Genomic DNA, 15,070 nt, shown 5'->3' on the forward strand with positions numbered 1-15,070 from the left:
CAACATTTCTCATCAGCTTCAACCTCCTTGTACGTTATGACGTCCTGGTTGGAGGTGTATTTGGAGGTTTCCGCTAAGGGGCCCAGTGGTATAGGGTTTTGTAGTCAACAGAAGGAGGAGGGTTCGGTGTTGTTTTGGTTTTGGCCACCTCAAGCAAAGCTAGAAGATGAGAAAGGAAGAAAATGAGGGTTTAGAAGAAGATGTGGGCGCGACCCAGAAAACCCAGAAAAGCAGAGATACAAAGCGATAAACAAAGGAAACGTAAAGTGCAGAAAACCTAAAATGCAAAAGACATAAACAGTCCCCGAACAGTTATAACATGTTATGGGCAGCGGAATCATAAAGCAAGAGCAAGCAACAAGTAAAGTTCATACCTTTGATCGAGTAGGGTTTGAAGTTCGGAGTTTCGAAAGAGGAAGAGAGAGAGTTTCGAACGAGAGATATGCTTGGAAATGATTTGCTTAAGTGAAAGTAATGGAACAGTGAAGAGAATGTAAGGGTTTAAAGGTTTGAACAGTATACGAAGAAGCGCAAGCGCCAACAAGTGATAGTCGTTGATCTTGCCACGTGTACGCTGATCTAGAAAGTATGGTGAGACGTCCCTTCGGTGTATTGTTCACGTCCCGTTACCTAGTGCCACGTAGGTCGCCTAAGGCAATCACTTAGTCTCTTCACTAAAACAAGTTACAACTCGAGACTGGGGGGCTTGTGTCCCGACTAGTCCTCGGTCATCGACTCCAGTGACTGACCTCAGACATCGTACACCGGTGCCTGATAGCAGAGATGGGCGACGTAAGGTGGGCCCCAGATACACGTATCATGGTGTTGGTCAGTCTTCGGACATCGGTATCATGGACCGCGACGTTGGAGATCGACATCAGACCTCACTAGAAGAGGGAGAGATCGGACGTCAACGGTCTGAACATTTATATTGGGCCACATAAGGTGGGTCCCATAATTACACAGTTATCAGTTGAAAACATCATATAAGGGGAACGCCTAAGTCACGAAGGACCCATGCAGGTGGTGTGTATAGCGCATTCAGGCGCGACACGAGTGAATAGCCCTTGAAGGCGTTAAGGTTTATTAGGGTTAGGGTCTCCAAGGGAAGTTGCATGCATGGCACGTGAATACTTAGGGCACCCGCGCAACAGATGGCCCCAAAGATTTGGTGCACAAGTTGGTACCCAGGCGGTCATTCTGTTAGTCGTTGCACTCCATTTAAGGGAAGTTCTATGTGTCAGATTACGCTAAGATTGTATAATAGCGACGCAGGGACATTCTCCAGGGAACCCTGGACATGGGTAACAGAACAAAGGTAAACCCTAGTTTCAACCTATATAAAGGGTGTTAAAAGCCTAGCAAGGTACACAGTTTCTAAGACTGAAACTACTTTATACACTTAGTGTTTCTTTTCCCTTATACTGACTTGAGCGTCAGAGTGCAAACAGCCATCAAGGCGTCAAGTCTTTGCAGGTGAGCGATTTTTCGATCAAGAAGTACGATCGCCAGGCGGAGATAGGAGGGCCAAAGGCTGCCGTTCAAGTCATCCGGTGAAGCGAGTCAACCGACACGAACACTAACTTTTAGGCTCTTTAGGGGTAACATCTCTAATGTTTGCTCAATATCTTATATGGAGTTGTATGATGGTACCCTGTAGAAAGAGAGACTGAAATGGCAGATGGTATACATGGGATAAAGGAGTTTGAGCAAAAGTTGATATTGAATCAAGAAAGACATGATTTCAATAGTTATGTGATTGATAATGAAGAGGTATTTTCCTTTTTAAAATAATATTAACATTCTTGGTTTGTTGCAGTTTACTTTCAATATTTATTTTTATTATTGTATGCAAGTTTATATGACATAACAAATCCAAAATTTTAGAGTATTTTTCAGCAGACAATTTGCAAAATCTATTATGCTTTTATGTGTGAATAATCATCATACTTTAGGTGTTAAGTTGGTTGGTGAATTGTCACGGTGGCTATAAAATATGTGGTCACCTGCAACTTGAGAATCAGATGCTCCTCCATGACTGTTGGAGGGTGAACCACGGTTCAATATTCCAGTTGTTGAACATTGTGTTTTTGACTGGACACATGAGGAATGGGAAAAGTCAATTGTATCCTTCATACTGGAACAATTACCTTTAGAATCAGTTGTGCGAGTTGTTAAATCTAGCTAGATGCAATATCAATCAACCAGATTTATCGTATGCTATTAAAAGCAAGATGGTTCCTGATAAGCTAAGAAATGCAGTCCAACCTTTTGTTTAGTTCAAGTTAGGTGTTGATTTATAGACAAATGACACCTTCAGCTATTAATTTTTGAAATACGGCTTAGTAGTGTCTTAAAACTTATCAATCACACAAGAAAATATAACAGTACTTTTACCGTTTTTATATTTTTAATGAGCTACATCTACTTAGCCACACATGGTTTGATATTGGATTTTGTTATGTTTTGTTGCTTTGTAAAATATAAAAATTTCCATAAATATTTGTATTAATTGTTATCTAATAAATATGCATATAATAACAAATACTACACCTACTTACTATTACTTAGTTTAAAGTTTAAAGTTTAAAATTCATAAATTAGAAAAAAATTATTGCGAGATACTAAAATTGAATTTCGGTATCTATGTACTTAGAAGATCAACTTTCATTTTTAACAAATATGGATCAACTTTATTTTTAACACAGGGTAGGGACAATAGAAAAAAATTGTATTATTTTGAATATTCAAAATAAACAAATAGAGAATGTTATATATATACTAAAATTGAATTTTGGTATGTATGCACTTAGAAAAAAATTGTCAATAAAAATTAATTAAAATTGATCTTGCCAAAGATACAAATATGGATCAACTTTCATTTTTAACATAGGGACAATATGATATGATTCCACTAGCCATATAGAGAATGATTCTTGACATTCTTAGGAATCAACTTGAGTTGGAGATAGCTTAGGCACTTTTAATAGAATTGGATCAAGGTTCTATAATCAAGAACTCACCAAAACTTGCACCAAACACCAAACTCACATGGAAGACCCATTTCTTGCCAATTGAACCGATTAAAAGATGTAAAAATGCAAATGAACCGATTAAAATGCATAACAAATGAAATGAACCGATTAAAATGCTTCAAAACTGAAATGCACCGAACAAATCTAAGGAGAAAGAAGATGAACCGATTGAAACATGAAAATAAGCAAGAACATCGAATAGAAAGCAAGAAAGGAACCTAAGACATGTTTAGGAATTCAAATAGGCACGGAAATGGAATGAGAAGATGGAGAAGAAAGAGGACTTATGTGGTTGTAGTTCTTGGTTGATGAACACGCCACTTGAAGTGTGAATGCTCCAAGATAAGTGTGCAATGCCGCCACTTGAGAGAACCAAGGCACTCAAGATGAGACTAGGAAGAGGAGAAGACAAGTTCTCACTACACTCAATCACCAATTTGGGAGAGTTTTGATACTACAAATTCCAAATCTGAATTGTGAATGACCTAAGCCCTCCTTTTATAGGAGCAAGGGCTGGTCATGAAGCTTACATCATAAGCTAACCAAAAGACTCTTCATATGCTACTTACTAATAGCGCCTAAATGAAGCATGAAGAGTACTCTTCTAGAAAATTCTAAACTAATGCCTAAAGATGCTTTTACAAAAGAGGTATCTAAGGTTTCCCTCTAAGCACCTTTCCTAAAAACTATGTATTTAAACATTCTATATTATTTACAAATTTATAAAAGAAACTATAAAGAGAGATATTTAAATGAAGCCTATTCTTGAAAACTTGTAGACTTCTTTGGCTTTAGGCTTGATCCTCTCTTTATTTTATGTCTTCTTTTAATTTTGAAAAGACTAGAAGGAAGAACTTCAAATGTGTAGGTGAATGACCTCTCCCTTCATTAATAAAAGCCTCCTTTATTTGATTCTCATCACAATAGAAAAAAAATTGTATATATAAATAAGGAAATATGGGCAATACATCCAAGAATACATCCAAGACAAAGACAGAGCTAGTGTATCTGGAACATAGAAAAGGCCAATGAATTGAGGACATAGATAAGGTCAGTGAATTTAAAAGGTATAGAGCATAGGGTTATGGTATATACTGCAGTAGTTACAGTGCAATAGATTGGTGTGAATTGTAATCTTGAACACATTTATTCTTTTTCTTCTTTGTCTTATTTCAATATTATCCGTGATCATCTTGGATGATAGTTTTATTCCATGTGTTTGACTTTAGATAACTTTATTTTTTATAGTCATAAATTTTACTTATGAAGACATGGATTTTACTTTTGCAGGTTAAAGGAGGAATCTACTAGTCATTTACTCTTTCACTGTAGAATTGCTTGACTCTCATTTAGGTTCAATGTTCCGTGTGGTTAGGAGTGTCGTCGGTCGCTCCCATCAATCCTATTGTTCATTTCACGCAATTTTGTAATGCTAGAAAGCCTTTCAACTCTATCTTGGGAAGCGTGTGGATTTGGATGGTTAGAGAGATTTGGTGTCATAGGAACAAGGTTATTTTTAAAGGAGGTGTGGTGGATCATTCAAAAATCTTTACTTTGGCTCAATTGAAGGCTTGGTCTTGGGTAACTCTAAAATACCTTATGCTTGCTTTTCCTTCTCTGATTGGTGTCTTGCCCCCTTGTCTTGTTTGAATTCGATATAAATGGCCTGTTACATTTTAGGGTGACAGGTATATGTATTTTGTTGGATGTTGGTTTTTGTGGGTTGTTGGGCTGGTAGTTGGGTTGGTGGCTAAGGCTTGTTGCTATTTTGCTTCTTGATATGTTCGTAGTGAGTTTGTACTAGGTTTGTAATATGCTACTACGGGGTTTTTAGTGGTAGATTAATATGGGCTTTTCCATTGTGTTGGTTTGGGTGGCTCAAGAAGTTGGATTATATTGTATAGATATGTATAAGGGTTGAATCACCCCTTAAGTGATTCCTATTATTCAATTCTTATTGCTGATCAAAAAAAAAAATAACAACAACATGGATTTGGTGTAAAGTACATATTAATTTTCTCTCTTTGTATTAATTAAATTAAGAATATCTTGCTATTTAAGAAAGAATAAATAAAAAAATGTTTCTAAAAGTTAAAACGATTATACTCCTTTTATTTATATGATCTTAATTATCAATCAAGTTCCTTTGAAAACCATGCTCTTCTTCTCCAGTTTTACTTATTCTATTTTGAGTTTTTGACATGCAATTCACTTTCATGCATCATCTCTAACTTGTGTAACAAGAGAACATGGCTCCAAATTAAGTTTGTTTTGCTTTCTTCCGTTTGAAACTAATGTGGGTGGGAAGATTGATTGTTTTAATCCACTATTCTGCAGAAACCATTGTAAGTATGATTGTGGCTACAACTATAATTGGTGTTCAATTTGGAGGGTGGATGAATGACAAGCTAGGGAGAAAGAGATCTATTTTGGTGCCTGATGTTGCATTCTTTCTTTGTGCTTTGGTTATGGTTGTTGCCCCTGTTCCATTGGTGATCATTATGGTAAGAGTTTTAGTTGGTTTGGGAGTTGGAATGGCATCCATGACTGCCCCTCTATACATCTATGAAGCTTCCCCAACCAAGATCAGAGGTGCTCTAGTAAGTATCAATGGTTCATGAATCTTTGAGTTTTTGTCATGATTCACAACACTTTTTGCAGCTAAAGGAACATGTCCGAAATTATAAGGAAAAGAATGAGAGCCTTCAACTATGATGTATTTGAATTTGAAATTAAATGTGTTTTATTTTATGTAAGGTGTATTGGATGATGCTTAATAATAAATTGTTCAATTAATATATGTTCAATCATTTCATATGTTGGATATGTTGAATATTATACGGATGTAAAAAATGCATTCATTTAAACGTATGAATGGATAGTTTGATGCATGTAAGATTACCTATTGTTTTAGCTATAAAATAGAGTTGGTAGATAATGTGTGTAAATTTCACCTACTGATTGTTGTTCGTGGAAATTATCTACAGATTTTTGTTCGTGAATATTACCTACCGACTGTTGTTCGTGAGTATTATCCACGGATTGCTATTACCTACATATTCATATTTTGTAGATAAATTATCAACGCTAGATACAAATTTCTTTTTATGAAAAATTCATAAGTATTTTACCTACAAATTTCTACTCTTACATACCGATTTAGTAGGTAAATCATTTTTTTAGTGTAACCCACATGCGCTTAAGTATAACAACTAAATATAGAAATAACTTACTACTTCCACCAACTTTTCTTAGGTAATTCCTTTTAATAATACAATATTATATTTAAATGATAATAATAAATAAAAATAAAAATAATGATTTATTTTATTGTATAAAGGAATATGAAACAAAAAGGGTGTCACTGTCATGATATAAAATTGTTTCTAGTTTGGATAAGTTGGTGTGTGGGGCCACATGATGATTGATGAACCTAATTAATGTAAAGACCAAGATACGCGGCTATGACCTACCACCATTAAAAACAATCACACAGCACCACAAGTACTTAAGGGTCCTTTACTCTCGTTTCTTCTCCATGTTGTTATAGCAACCTCACTCACTTCGCCTCTGCAATTTCTTTTGGTTCACTTTGACAATTTCTCTTGTTTCTAAACTCATGGAGGCACGTCCTTTGCACATAGCTATGTATCCATGGTTGGCCATGGGTCACCAAATCCCATTCCTCCACCTATGCAACAAGTTAGCCATAGGGGGTCACAGAATCTCCTTCATCACTCCCCCAAAAGCACAAGCCAAGTTGGAACCATTCAACTTGCATCCTGAGTTGATAACATTTGTTACCATCACAGTTCCTCACGTTGAAGGGCTTCCCCCTGATGCACAAACCACTGCAGATGTCACTTACCCTTTGCAGCCAAACATCATGACAGCCATGGATCTAACCAAAGATGACATACAAACCCTTCTTACTCATCTCAAACCTGACCTTGTTTTCTATGATTTCACACATTGGATGCCAACCTTGACAAAGAAATTAGGCATCAAGGCTGTGCACTATTGCATTGTCAGCTCTGTGATGGTTGGTTACACTCTCACACCAGCCAGATATTACCAAGGAGTTGACCTATCAGAAAGTGACCTCATGGAACCACCACAAGGGTATCCTCCTAATCATCAATACTTGATTTTCTAATAATTTATTTTTTAATTTTAAATATTATTATAATGTGCTGTTAATATATGTTTTTAGTGTGTAGTGTAAAACAACCTTTTCCCCTTAAAAACTATATAGAATTAATATTTTTTTTTTCCATTATAGTTCTTGGTGTGAAGAGAAATCAAAATATTTTATAATACATCATAATGTTAAAGATGGAAAGTATTACAACAAAAACTTTTTTTTTCAAATATTTGTAATGTCAAAAATATTTAATTTAAGAAAAAATAAATAAATTAGCACTCATCATTAATAATATTATTTCTATTAATGAGATTAGTAAATTGGTTATCATGAATAGTTTGGACTTTTATATTCATTAATGAAGAATTACAATTTTATATTTATTAGGTTTGAAATATATAGATCTGTAGTATATAAATATGTTGAGTGCTGATATATTATCATTTTTTATAAAAATATATACTTCACACTTTAATAAAGTAATATTTTATTTATTTTTATTTTATTTTTAAGAAAAGAATTTTTTTGACACCACAAACATAGTAAAAGTATACTGTTGACATCACATTATAATAATATTATAATATTTAAAATTAAAAAATAAATTAAATATGATTAAAATATTATTTTACTAGTTTATGAAATGTATGTTTTTTTAATGTCGGTGGTGTTAACATCCTATGTTTTTATTTAAAATATTATTATATTATAAAGGAAAACTTTTCTTTTACACTTGAAACAATAAAAAACAAATACTTGACAGCTCCTTTTAATAATATAATAATATTTTAAATTAAAAGTAAAATAAAATAATTAAAATATTAATTTATTAGGATGTAAGGGGCATGTATTTATTATAAATAGTGTAACTTCTGATAAAGAGTATCAAAATGTATGTATTTTACTATTAACAGTGTGAAAGACCCCTTGCATAAATGTATTGTGTGTCAGATTCCTATCATAGTTATATAATAACATATTTGAACACAGGTACCCTAACTCGTCCATCAAGCTTCATGCTCATGAGGCTTGTGCCTTTGCCAGGAAAAGAAAGGATACGTTTGGGAGTGATGTTCTCTTCTACGATCGCCAATTCACCGCAATGAATGAAGCTGATGTGTTGGCATACAGAACATGCAGAGAAATTGAAGGGCCTTATCTTGATTACATTGGAAATCAGTTTAACAAGCCTGTGCTTGCAAGTGGTCCAGTTATTCTGGAGCCACCAACCACTGAATTGGAGGAGAAATTCTCCACATGGCTTGGAGGGTTTGAGCCAGGCACAATGGTTTATTGTTGTTTTGGGAGTGAGTGCACTTTGAGGCCAGAGCAATTCCAAGAGTTGGTGCTTGGTCTTGAGCTCACTGGCATGCCATTCCTGGCAGCCGTGAAGCCCCCAGTAGGGTTTGAGACAGTGGAATCAGCCATGCCTGAAGGGTTTGAAGAGAGAGTTAAAGGGAGAGGGTTTGTGTATGGAGGATGGGTTATGCAACAGTTGATTCTTGCACACCCTTCTGTGGGGTGCTTCATCACACATTGTGGTTCTGGGTCTTTGTCTGAGGCACTGGTGAACAAGTGTCAGTTGGTGCTGTTGCCTAATGTTGGTGACCAGATCCTGAATGCAAGGATGATGGCCAACAACTTGGAGGTTGGGGTGGAAGTGGAAAAAGGTGAAGATGGAATGTACACAAAGGATAATGTGTGCAAAGTTGTGAGCATTGTGATGGATGAGGAGAATGAAACTAGCAAAAAGGTGAGGGATAATCATACTAGAATTAGAGAGACCCTGCTTGACAAAGATTTAGAGTCCTATTATTTTCACAACTTCTGCACGAGACTCCGAGAGATACTTCGCAAATGAGTTTTGACTTGTAAACCAATTACTTCACACTTGGAATTCACCTCAATATTTACAAATTCATGTCACAGGTCACAATTCAAAACTTAATGAATAAAGGTGTTGGAGGGAAGACCTGGAACGCTCCTAATCTTAAGTTTTATTTTAGTTAAGTTGATAGTTGTTGTTTAACAATATGGTGCTGAAAAGGTGAGACACTTTTTCTCTTGAGGAGGGTTTTTTAATGAGATCATCTAATAAAACGTTATTTGCAAGATGCTATTTTCTTTCTTTTGCTTTTCTCGTTGATTGTGATGCATGATACCACAACCTTTTTCTCGAAGGAGTTCTTCGAGAAGAGGTCGTGTAAACAATTGATTACCATTGGCAGATAAATCGACCTTCCTTGGGAAGTCGCATTGCAGGTAAAGTTGCACAGATGCCTCATCTAGACCGGTACAGAATAAGTCCCGCTAACCCGGTGTGAAAGTGATCACCCGGGTCTAGGCGCTCTGTGGGGTGAGTAAGTTTGCACTAAGGTCACCTGACCTAGTACAGGATAAGTCGGGCTAGTTCGATGTGAAAGAAATCACTCGAGTCTAGGCGCTCTATGGGGTAAGTGAAGTTGCATAGATAGATCGTTCAGTTGATACATGGTAGACTAGCTCGGTGTTTGAAGAAACACACAAGTAGACATCTTGTGTATAAGTTGATTCTGTGTTGGCAGGTGAGTCGACCTTCCTCGGTAAGATCCGAAGTAGACGCTCTGAAAAGGAGCATTACAACTAAGTTGTATAAACGCATAGTAAGTCGGGCTAGTGCGTGGAAAGAACAAATCAAGCTCAGAGCAGGGCAGTTGTCCGAGTACATGCGATAAGAAACAATACTTGGCAAGATCAAGGTATGCGATCCTTGTCCAAGTTTGAGAAGTGCATTTGTTTATACCGAGTTTAAGTATTAGTTCGTAAACCCTAAACCCTAAATCCTAAAAATCCAAATAAATTTGATCTAGTTAAATGGAAATGGATTTTAAATCCAATCCATTTTATTGGATCTAGATTAGATTTTGGAAAATCTAATCCATGACCACCCCTAGTCCATGGGTATTAGTTGTTGGGTGGTAAATATGGATTTGAGAGTTTGTATCCTAAGCAAAGACAAATTTTTACATGAAATCTCGTGGTGTATTTAAAGGATGAATCTTAAGACTTTTAGGAATTTGCAAGTCGTTAGTAAGATCAAGGTAGAAAAAGACGTAGTTCTAAAATTCTTACCATAAATTAGGAGGAGGAACTTTTCTATTTTTATTGATACCTTATTTATAAGGCTAGAATTATGTCTTTTAAAAAAGAAATCTTAAATAATGAATATTGCAATCTTAAATGTAATGAATATTGCTCCATATTACTCCACCTTAACAACTGAACATTTGTTTAAGTTTTCTATATATTTTTGCAGCAAATTCTTCCTTCACCTCTAAATCTTTATTCTACATTTCTATATTAATATTGTTAAAAGTTCATTTTTAACCTTTTTAAAATATTTAAATAACTCTAAATAAAACATAATCATGTCTTTTTAAATAACCCCAATTGCAATCTCATATCTCCCTTATAGTTGCAACACTTTCATTTTTCTTCACTCGCAACATTTGAGAGGATAGTTCCATCATTTGAACGTTTGTGAGAGGATTCACAAGAAGTTCATTGTATTTAATATTCCCCAGTGCGAATTTTTTTTTTTTGAGTTTTGTACTCTATTTTTGCACCTCGTTAGATTTTTTTTTTTCTGTGTGTTGTGGCTTTTGAAAGAATGAATAAAAATTTAGAAAAATAAAATGATGTTTTAGCTCAAACTAATAATAAAAGTATGGAGGTGCAAAAGAAAGTATGCAGGTGTAGAAAAAATTTGTTTATTTTGCACACAACACTTTGTTACAATATCGACCTCAAATGCTTTCTTTTTATGTAATAAGATATCCAAGAGAATCTCTTAGACCTTAGTTGTTAAACTAAAATAATTTAATCATGGTTATTTCATCCTGCCCTTTTTTTACACCCAATACCTCTTAAAATACCAAAAATATTCTTTATTTTATTGAAGTGATCCAGAAAAACTTCAAATTATAGAACTCTAAATCTGAAAATACTTTCGGATTCTATAATCCAGAATGTTTCTTTAAAAAATAATACATTCTGGATTATAAAATTTGGAAAAATTTGGAAAGTAATTTCAGATTCATAAATAACTTCCAAATTCTACTGCTCATGAAATATCTAAATTTAAAAATAAATACATTCCAAATTATAGAATAACAAAAGTATTTCTGGATTTAAAAATATATTTTGAATTCTATAATTTAAAATGTAATTTTTTTTTAAGAAATAAAAACATTTAGGATTGTAAAATCTGGAATAATCTGAAAATACCTTTTGAATTCTACAATCTACAATGTAAATGAAAAAAAAGTACATTCTGGATTGAAAAGTATTTCTGAATTAGAAATATATTTCAAATTTTACAATTTTAAAAACAAAATGATATTTTCAAATTTTACAATTTTAAAAACAAAATGATATTTTCACCTGATTTGTTAGGTACCGGAAGAAGCTATGGAGGTGCAGTTAGAGACGGCCTTTAATCATACACAATATTGTTTCAATAGTCTAATATATGACCGAGTAATCTTCACAAACTAGAACAATCTTCAGCACATGCCCAGTGAACTTATTTAACATACTTATAAATAGAAATCTCGTAATACAAAACAAATAACGTTCTTACGTAAAACAACAACAAAAATTGCATGAGCTTTTGCTTCTTAAAAAAAATACTAGATCATTAAATTGTCTTATACATGAAAAAGTGTATACCAAATTCTTCTCTTTATAAAGTTATTAAATCAATGTTTATATTTATATCCTCTCAAAATATTTTACTTTGTAATCTCAAATAACATCTTTGTTATAAAAGAAGAGCTCATAAGACCACAAAATCCAACTAGAAAGGAAAAAAAAGTCCAAATTAAGTCAACACACATTAACTTAATTTTGAAACCAATAACATCTCACAATCGCCGGTAAAACTAGGATTTATACTGAAAATGCAACTTTATTTATTAGAACATGTGAAAGCCTCAGGTCCTCACAACCCTTTATCTGTCTTAAATATGCACAATTAGTGAGCAAACACAACACTCCATACCGAAACATGCAAACCATAACATATGCAGAACCATGATTTTAGTTTCCTTATTTCTTGCCACGCAGTTTAGTTCCAAGGGCTCTTTCCAACTTGCCAATTATCTGCTGGTTTGGAATGGCCTTCCCTGATTCGTATTCCTGGATCACTTGAGGTTTCTCGTTGATTGCCTGCAAATAACAATGCAAATGCAAATCATTGATAATGCCTAACTATTATCAAAAAGGAAAATCAAGAAACTTATCATTTTTCAACTTTTTTTTTCTGCAGATGGGAGAGTAATACTTGAGCAAGCTGAGACTGAGTAAGTTTCTTGTCCATCCTAGCTTGCATTATAGCCTTCTTAAGTTCAGTTGGTACTTTCTCATCTGTACACAAAAGTTCAATCAGAGCCTTTAACTTTTGTTTAAGAAATCTAAAACTTGAACAACAGTTCCACTGCTCACCATAATTCTCCGGTCCATTAAACAGACTATGAAATCATATGAATCCATAATATGCACAATCAGTAGACAAATAAAAACGTAGAGAGCAACAAGTTCAACCATGTTTTATGCTCCTCAAGCCCAAGGACTTCATATCAAAACCTAGAATTAATGATCCAGTGACCCCGAGAAGTTCCACATCTCATAAAGAAGTAAGAGATAAGAAACTGATGTCTGTGGCTAAAATGCAGAGGGGTATGTGAAACAGATTGCATGCATGCATGCTCGAGTCAAATTTATAATGGCAAGATTTGAAAAAATAGTATCATTTAACTTAGAAATTGCACATAGGTCAATTGAAGAAAAATCATTACTTTGGTCCGGGGAGAGGGTTACTATCATGAAGCTTTTCCTCGTGTCTGAATCTATGTCATCTTTTCTACCATATTACTTTCTTATTTGTGCTTTGGACAAAGAACTAACATTGATTTCTATCATCTATCATTAATATCACATCTTTAACACACCCCAAATATATTTAGTTTTAAGCATGATTAATGCTCACGCGCCCTTAGCTTAGAACAGATTAAAATTTTTATTAGAAAAATGAGGACAGCAGGAATCAAACTCTAGATCACTTGCTCACAGAGACTAATACCATGACATGAACCAACTACCCAAAAATCTTGAGTGGCTTGGGGAAGATGCATGAATGATTCTATATAGCACCTCTAACAATTACACCACGAAAAACTTTGTCTTGATATCTCCAAAAAGTTAGTAGTAAACACATTTCTAGCTATTGCCAAATTATGATGGTGAGACAGTTGGTCCTTCAATCTACCTACCACATAATTACTATTGATTAAAAAAAAACAGAACCTCCATAACCTAGAAAGAGTCAAAAGACAATACAATAAAACTACCAAAAAGAACATGCTCCAAGAAAATTTGTGTAGTTGTCAATACTAAAAAGCAGGATAAGGATGTTACTGCAGGAAATATCCCCTAAATGCTAACACAACACCCCATATGGACGACAATATCGTTTACATAATTCACCTCTTTATTCCTCCCATATAACTGTATTTTCAAAAGTAGATACACGTTTTTCATTGGTATAAAAATCATAAAAAAAAAACTAAGGGCTGTTTTATTTCCTTCCTCATAAAAATCTAACATTACTCAGTAATCAATTTTGTCATCTAAAATTTGTTAGGCTTTGAAAATCGTTCACAAAAGAAGTGTTTAGTTCATGATATTTTCTCATCTTATTTGTCCCCATTCTGCTTCGTGCCTAGCACCACCCTCCACCAATTGTCCAGGCAATCTTGTTTACTTAAATTTTGAAAACTAAAAGCAGTTTTTGAGAAGATAAATCAAACACAACCTAATTCTCTGTCTATATATGTTGTTACTCACGAGTTAGATTCTCTGTATCCTCATCAAGCCTCTTAGTGTTCAATGAAGTGCTGCTAGAGGCTGCTTTGTTAGTCCCAGCATTATCTGTAAGAGGTAACAATTGAACAATCATCTTCAAACCATCCAAACAATAAAGGTCATCAACGAAAGAAAAATAAAAACCACCAAAAAACAAACACACACACAAAAGGTACATCCATAAGCATTCTATGCCAAATAATTTAGCTTTTGCTTTTTAAGTACCCCTTTTGCCAAATCATCAAATTCAAATTTTTTTTCTAACCGTTTAAAAGATTTAATTTTCAAATTAAATCTGCTGCCTCAACAGCAAATCATCTGCAATTGTCACGAGAAAACACGTTCAGATCCGAGATTTCAAAAACAAAAATTGAGGATAAACTGATCAAAGCGTTAGAAGAAATTCAGATTTGCAGATCAATTAACACGCGAGGAACAATTTTACGAGGATATGTTTACTTTTTTCGTTGAGGGTATCGGAAACGAACATTTTTTTTGGGTATCGATTTCGGGCGCCGGAGCGGCGGGCGGCGTTGACGGCTTTCTCGTCCTTCTTCGCTGCGGCGGTGGGAGCTTTCTTGCGGAGGACGACGGGTTCCCAATCCTGAGAAACAGGTCCCACACCGGACATGTTTGTTTGTGTCTTTGTCTGGTATTGGAATGGTTGTGTCTTGGGTTCGTTGTGTTCGTTCGTCAAGCTTCAATGAGAGAAGAAACGAAGGAAGATATGGAAGATGAGACTCTTTCGGTTTTTCCGGAAATTATTTTTATATATTTTCTTTACTTTTATCTTATATATTAAATATTACCTCAACTTAATCTTTTAAATATAATTATTAGCTTCTTAGATTAAACTATGATTGTTCTCCTGAGTCGGAAATTGGTAATGGACTTCGAGTTGAATCGGCTGTACTTGAACCAAAACACTAGTGTTTTGTGATGAGGGAAGTTCCACCTATTGATCACATTTTGACGATTAAGTCAGTGA

At 34.5% G+C, this 15,070-nt stretch overlaps 2 protein-coding genes across 3 annotated transcripts; one reads left to right on the plus strand and one right to left on the minus strand.

The window, feature by feature from the left end:
- The first annotated feature begins 6,566 nt into the window (after nucleotides 1-6,566).
- Nucleotides 6,567-9,298, plus strand: LOC137829993 (UDP-glycosyltransferase 79B30). The gene is made up of 2 exons (XM_068637055.2): nucleotides 6,567-7,157; nucleotides 8,170-9,298. The coding sequence occupies exons 1-2, from the start codon at nucleotides 6,655-6,657 to the stop codon at nucleotides 9,038-9,040; spliced, it is 1,374 nt and encodes a 457-aa protein (XP_068493156.1). The 5' UTR covers nucleotides 6,567-6,654; the 3' UTR covers nucleotides 9,041-9,298.
- Nucleotides 9,299-12,107: 2,809 nt separating this feature from the next.
- Nucleotides 12,108-14,834, minus strand: MBF1A (multiprotein bridging factor 1A). Of its 2 annotated transcripts, XM_068623080.2 has the most exons (4): nucleotides 14,542-14,834; nucleotides 14,065-14,148; nucleotides 12,503-12,585; nucleotides 12,108-12,387 (listed from the first exon to the last, which is right to left on the minus strand). In XM_068623080.2, exons 1-4 carry the CDS (start codon nucleotides 14,711-14,713, stop codon nucleotides 12,268-12,270), a joined length of 459 nt encoding a protein of 152 aa, XP_068479181.2. In that variant the 5' UTR covers nucleotides 14,714-14,834; the 3' UTR covers nucleotides 12,108-12,267. The 2 variants fall into 2 exon arrangements, with proteins under 2 accessions (XP_068479181.2, XP_068479173.2); XM_068623072.2 differs by lacking the exon at nucleotides 14,542-14,834.
- Nucleotides 14,835-15,070: the final 236 nt, after the last annotated feature.

Source organism: Phaseolus vulgaris, chromosome 11, assembly GCF_051622355.1.
Source record: "Phaseolus vulgaris cultivar YP4 chromosome 11, ASM5162235v1, whole genome shotgun sequence".
In the NCBI taxonomy this organism is placed as follows: Eukaryota; Viridiplantae; Streptophyta; class Magnoliopsida; order Fabales; family Fabaceae; genus Phaseolus; species Phaseolus vulgaris.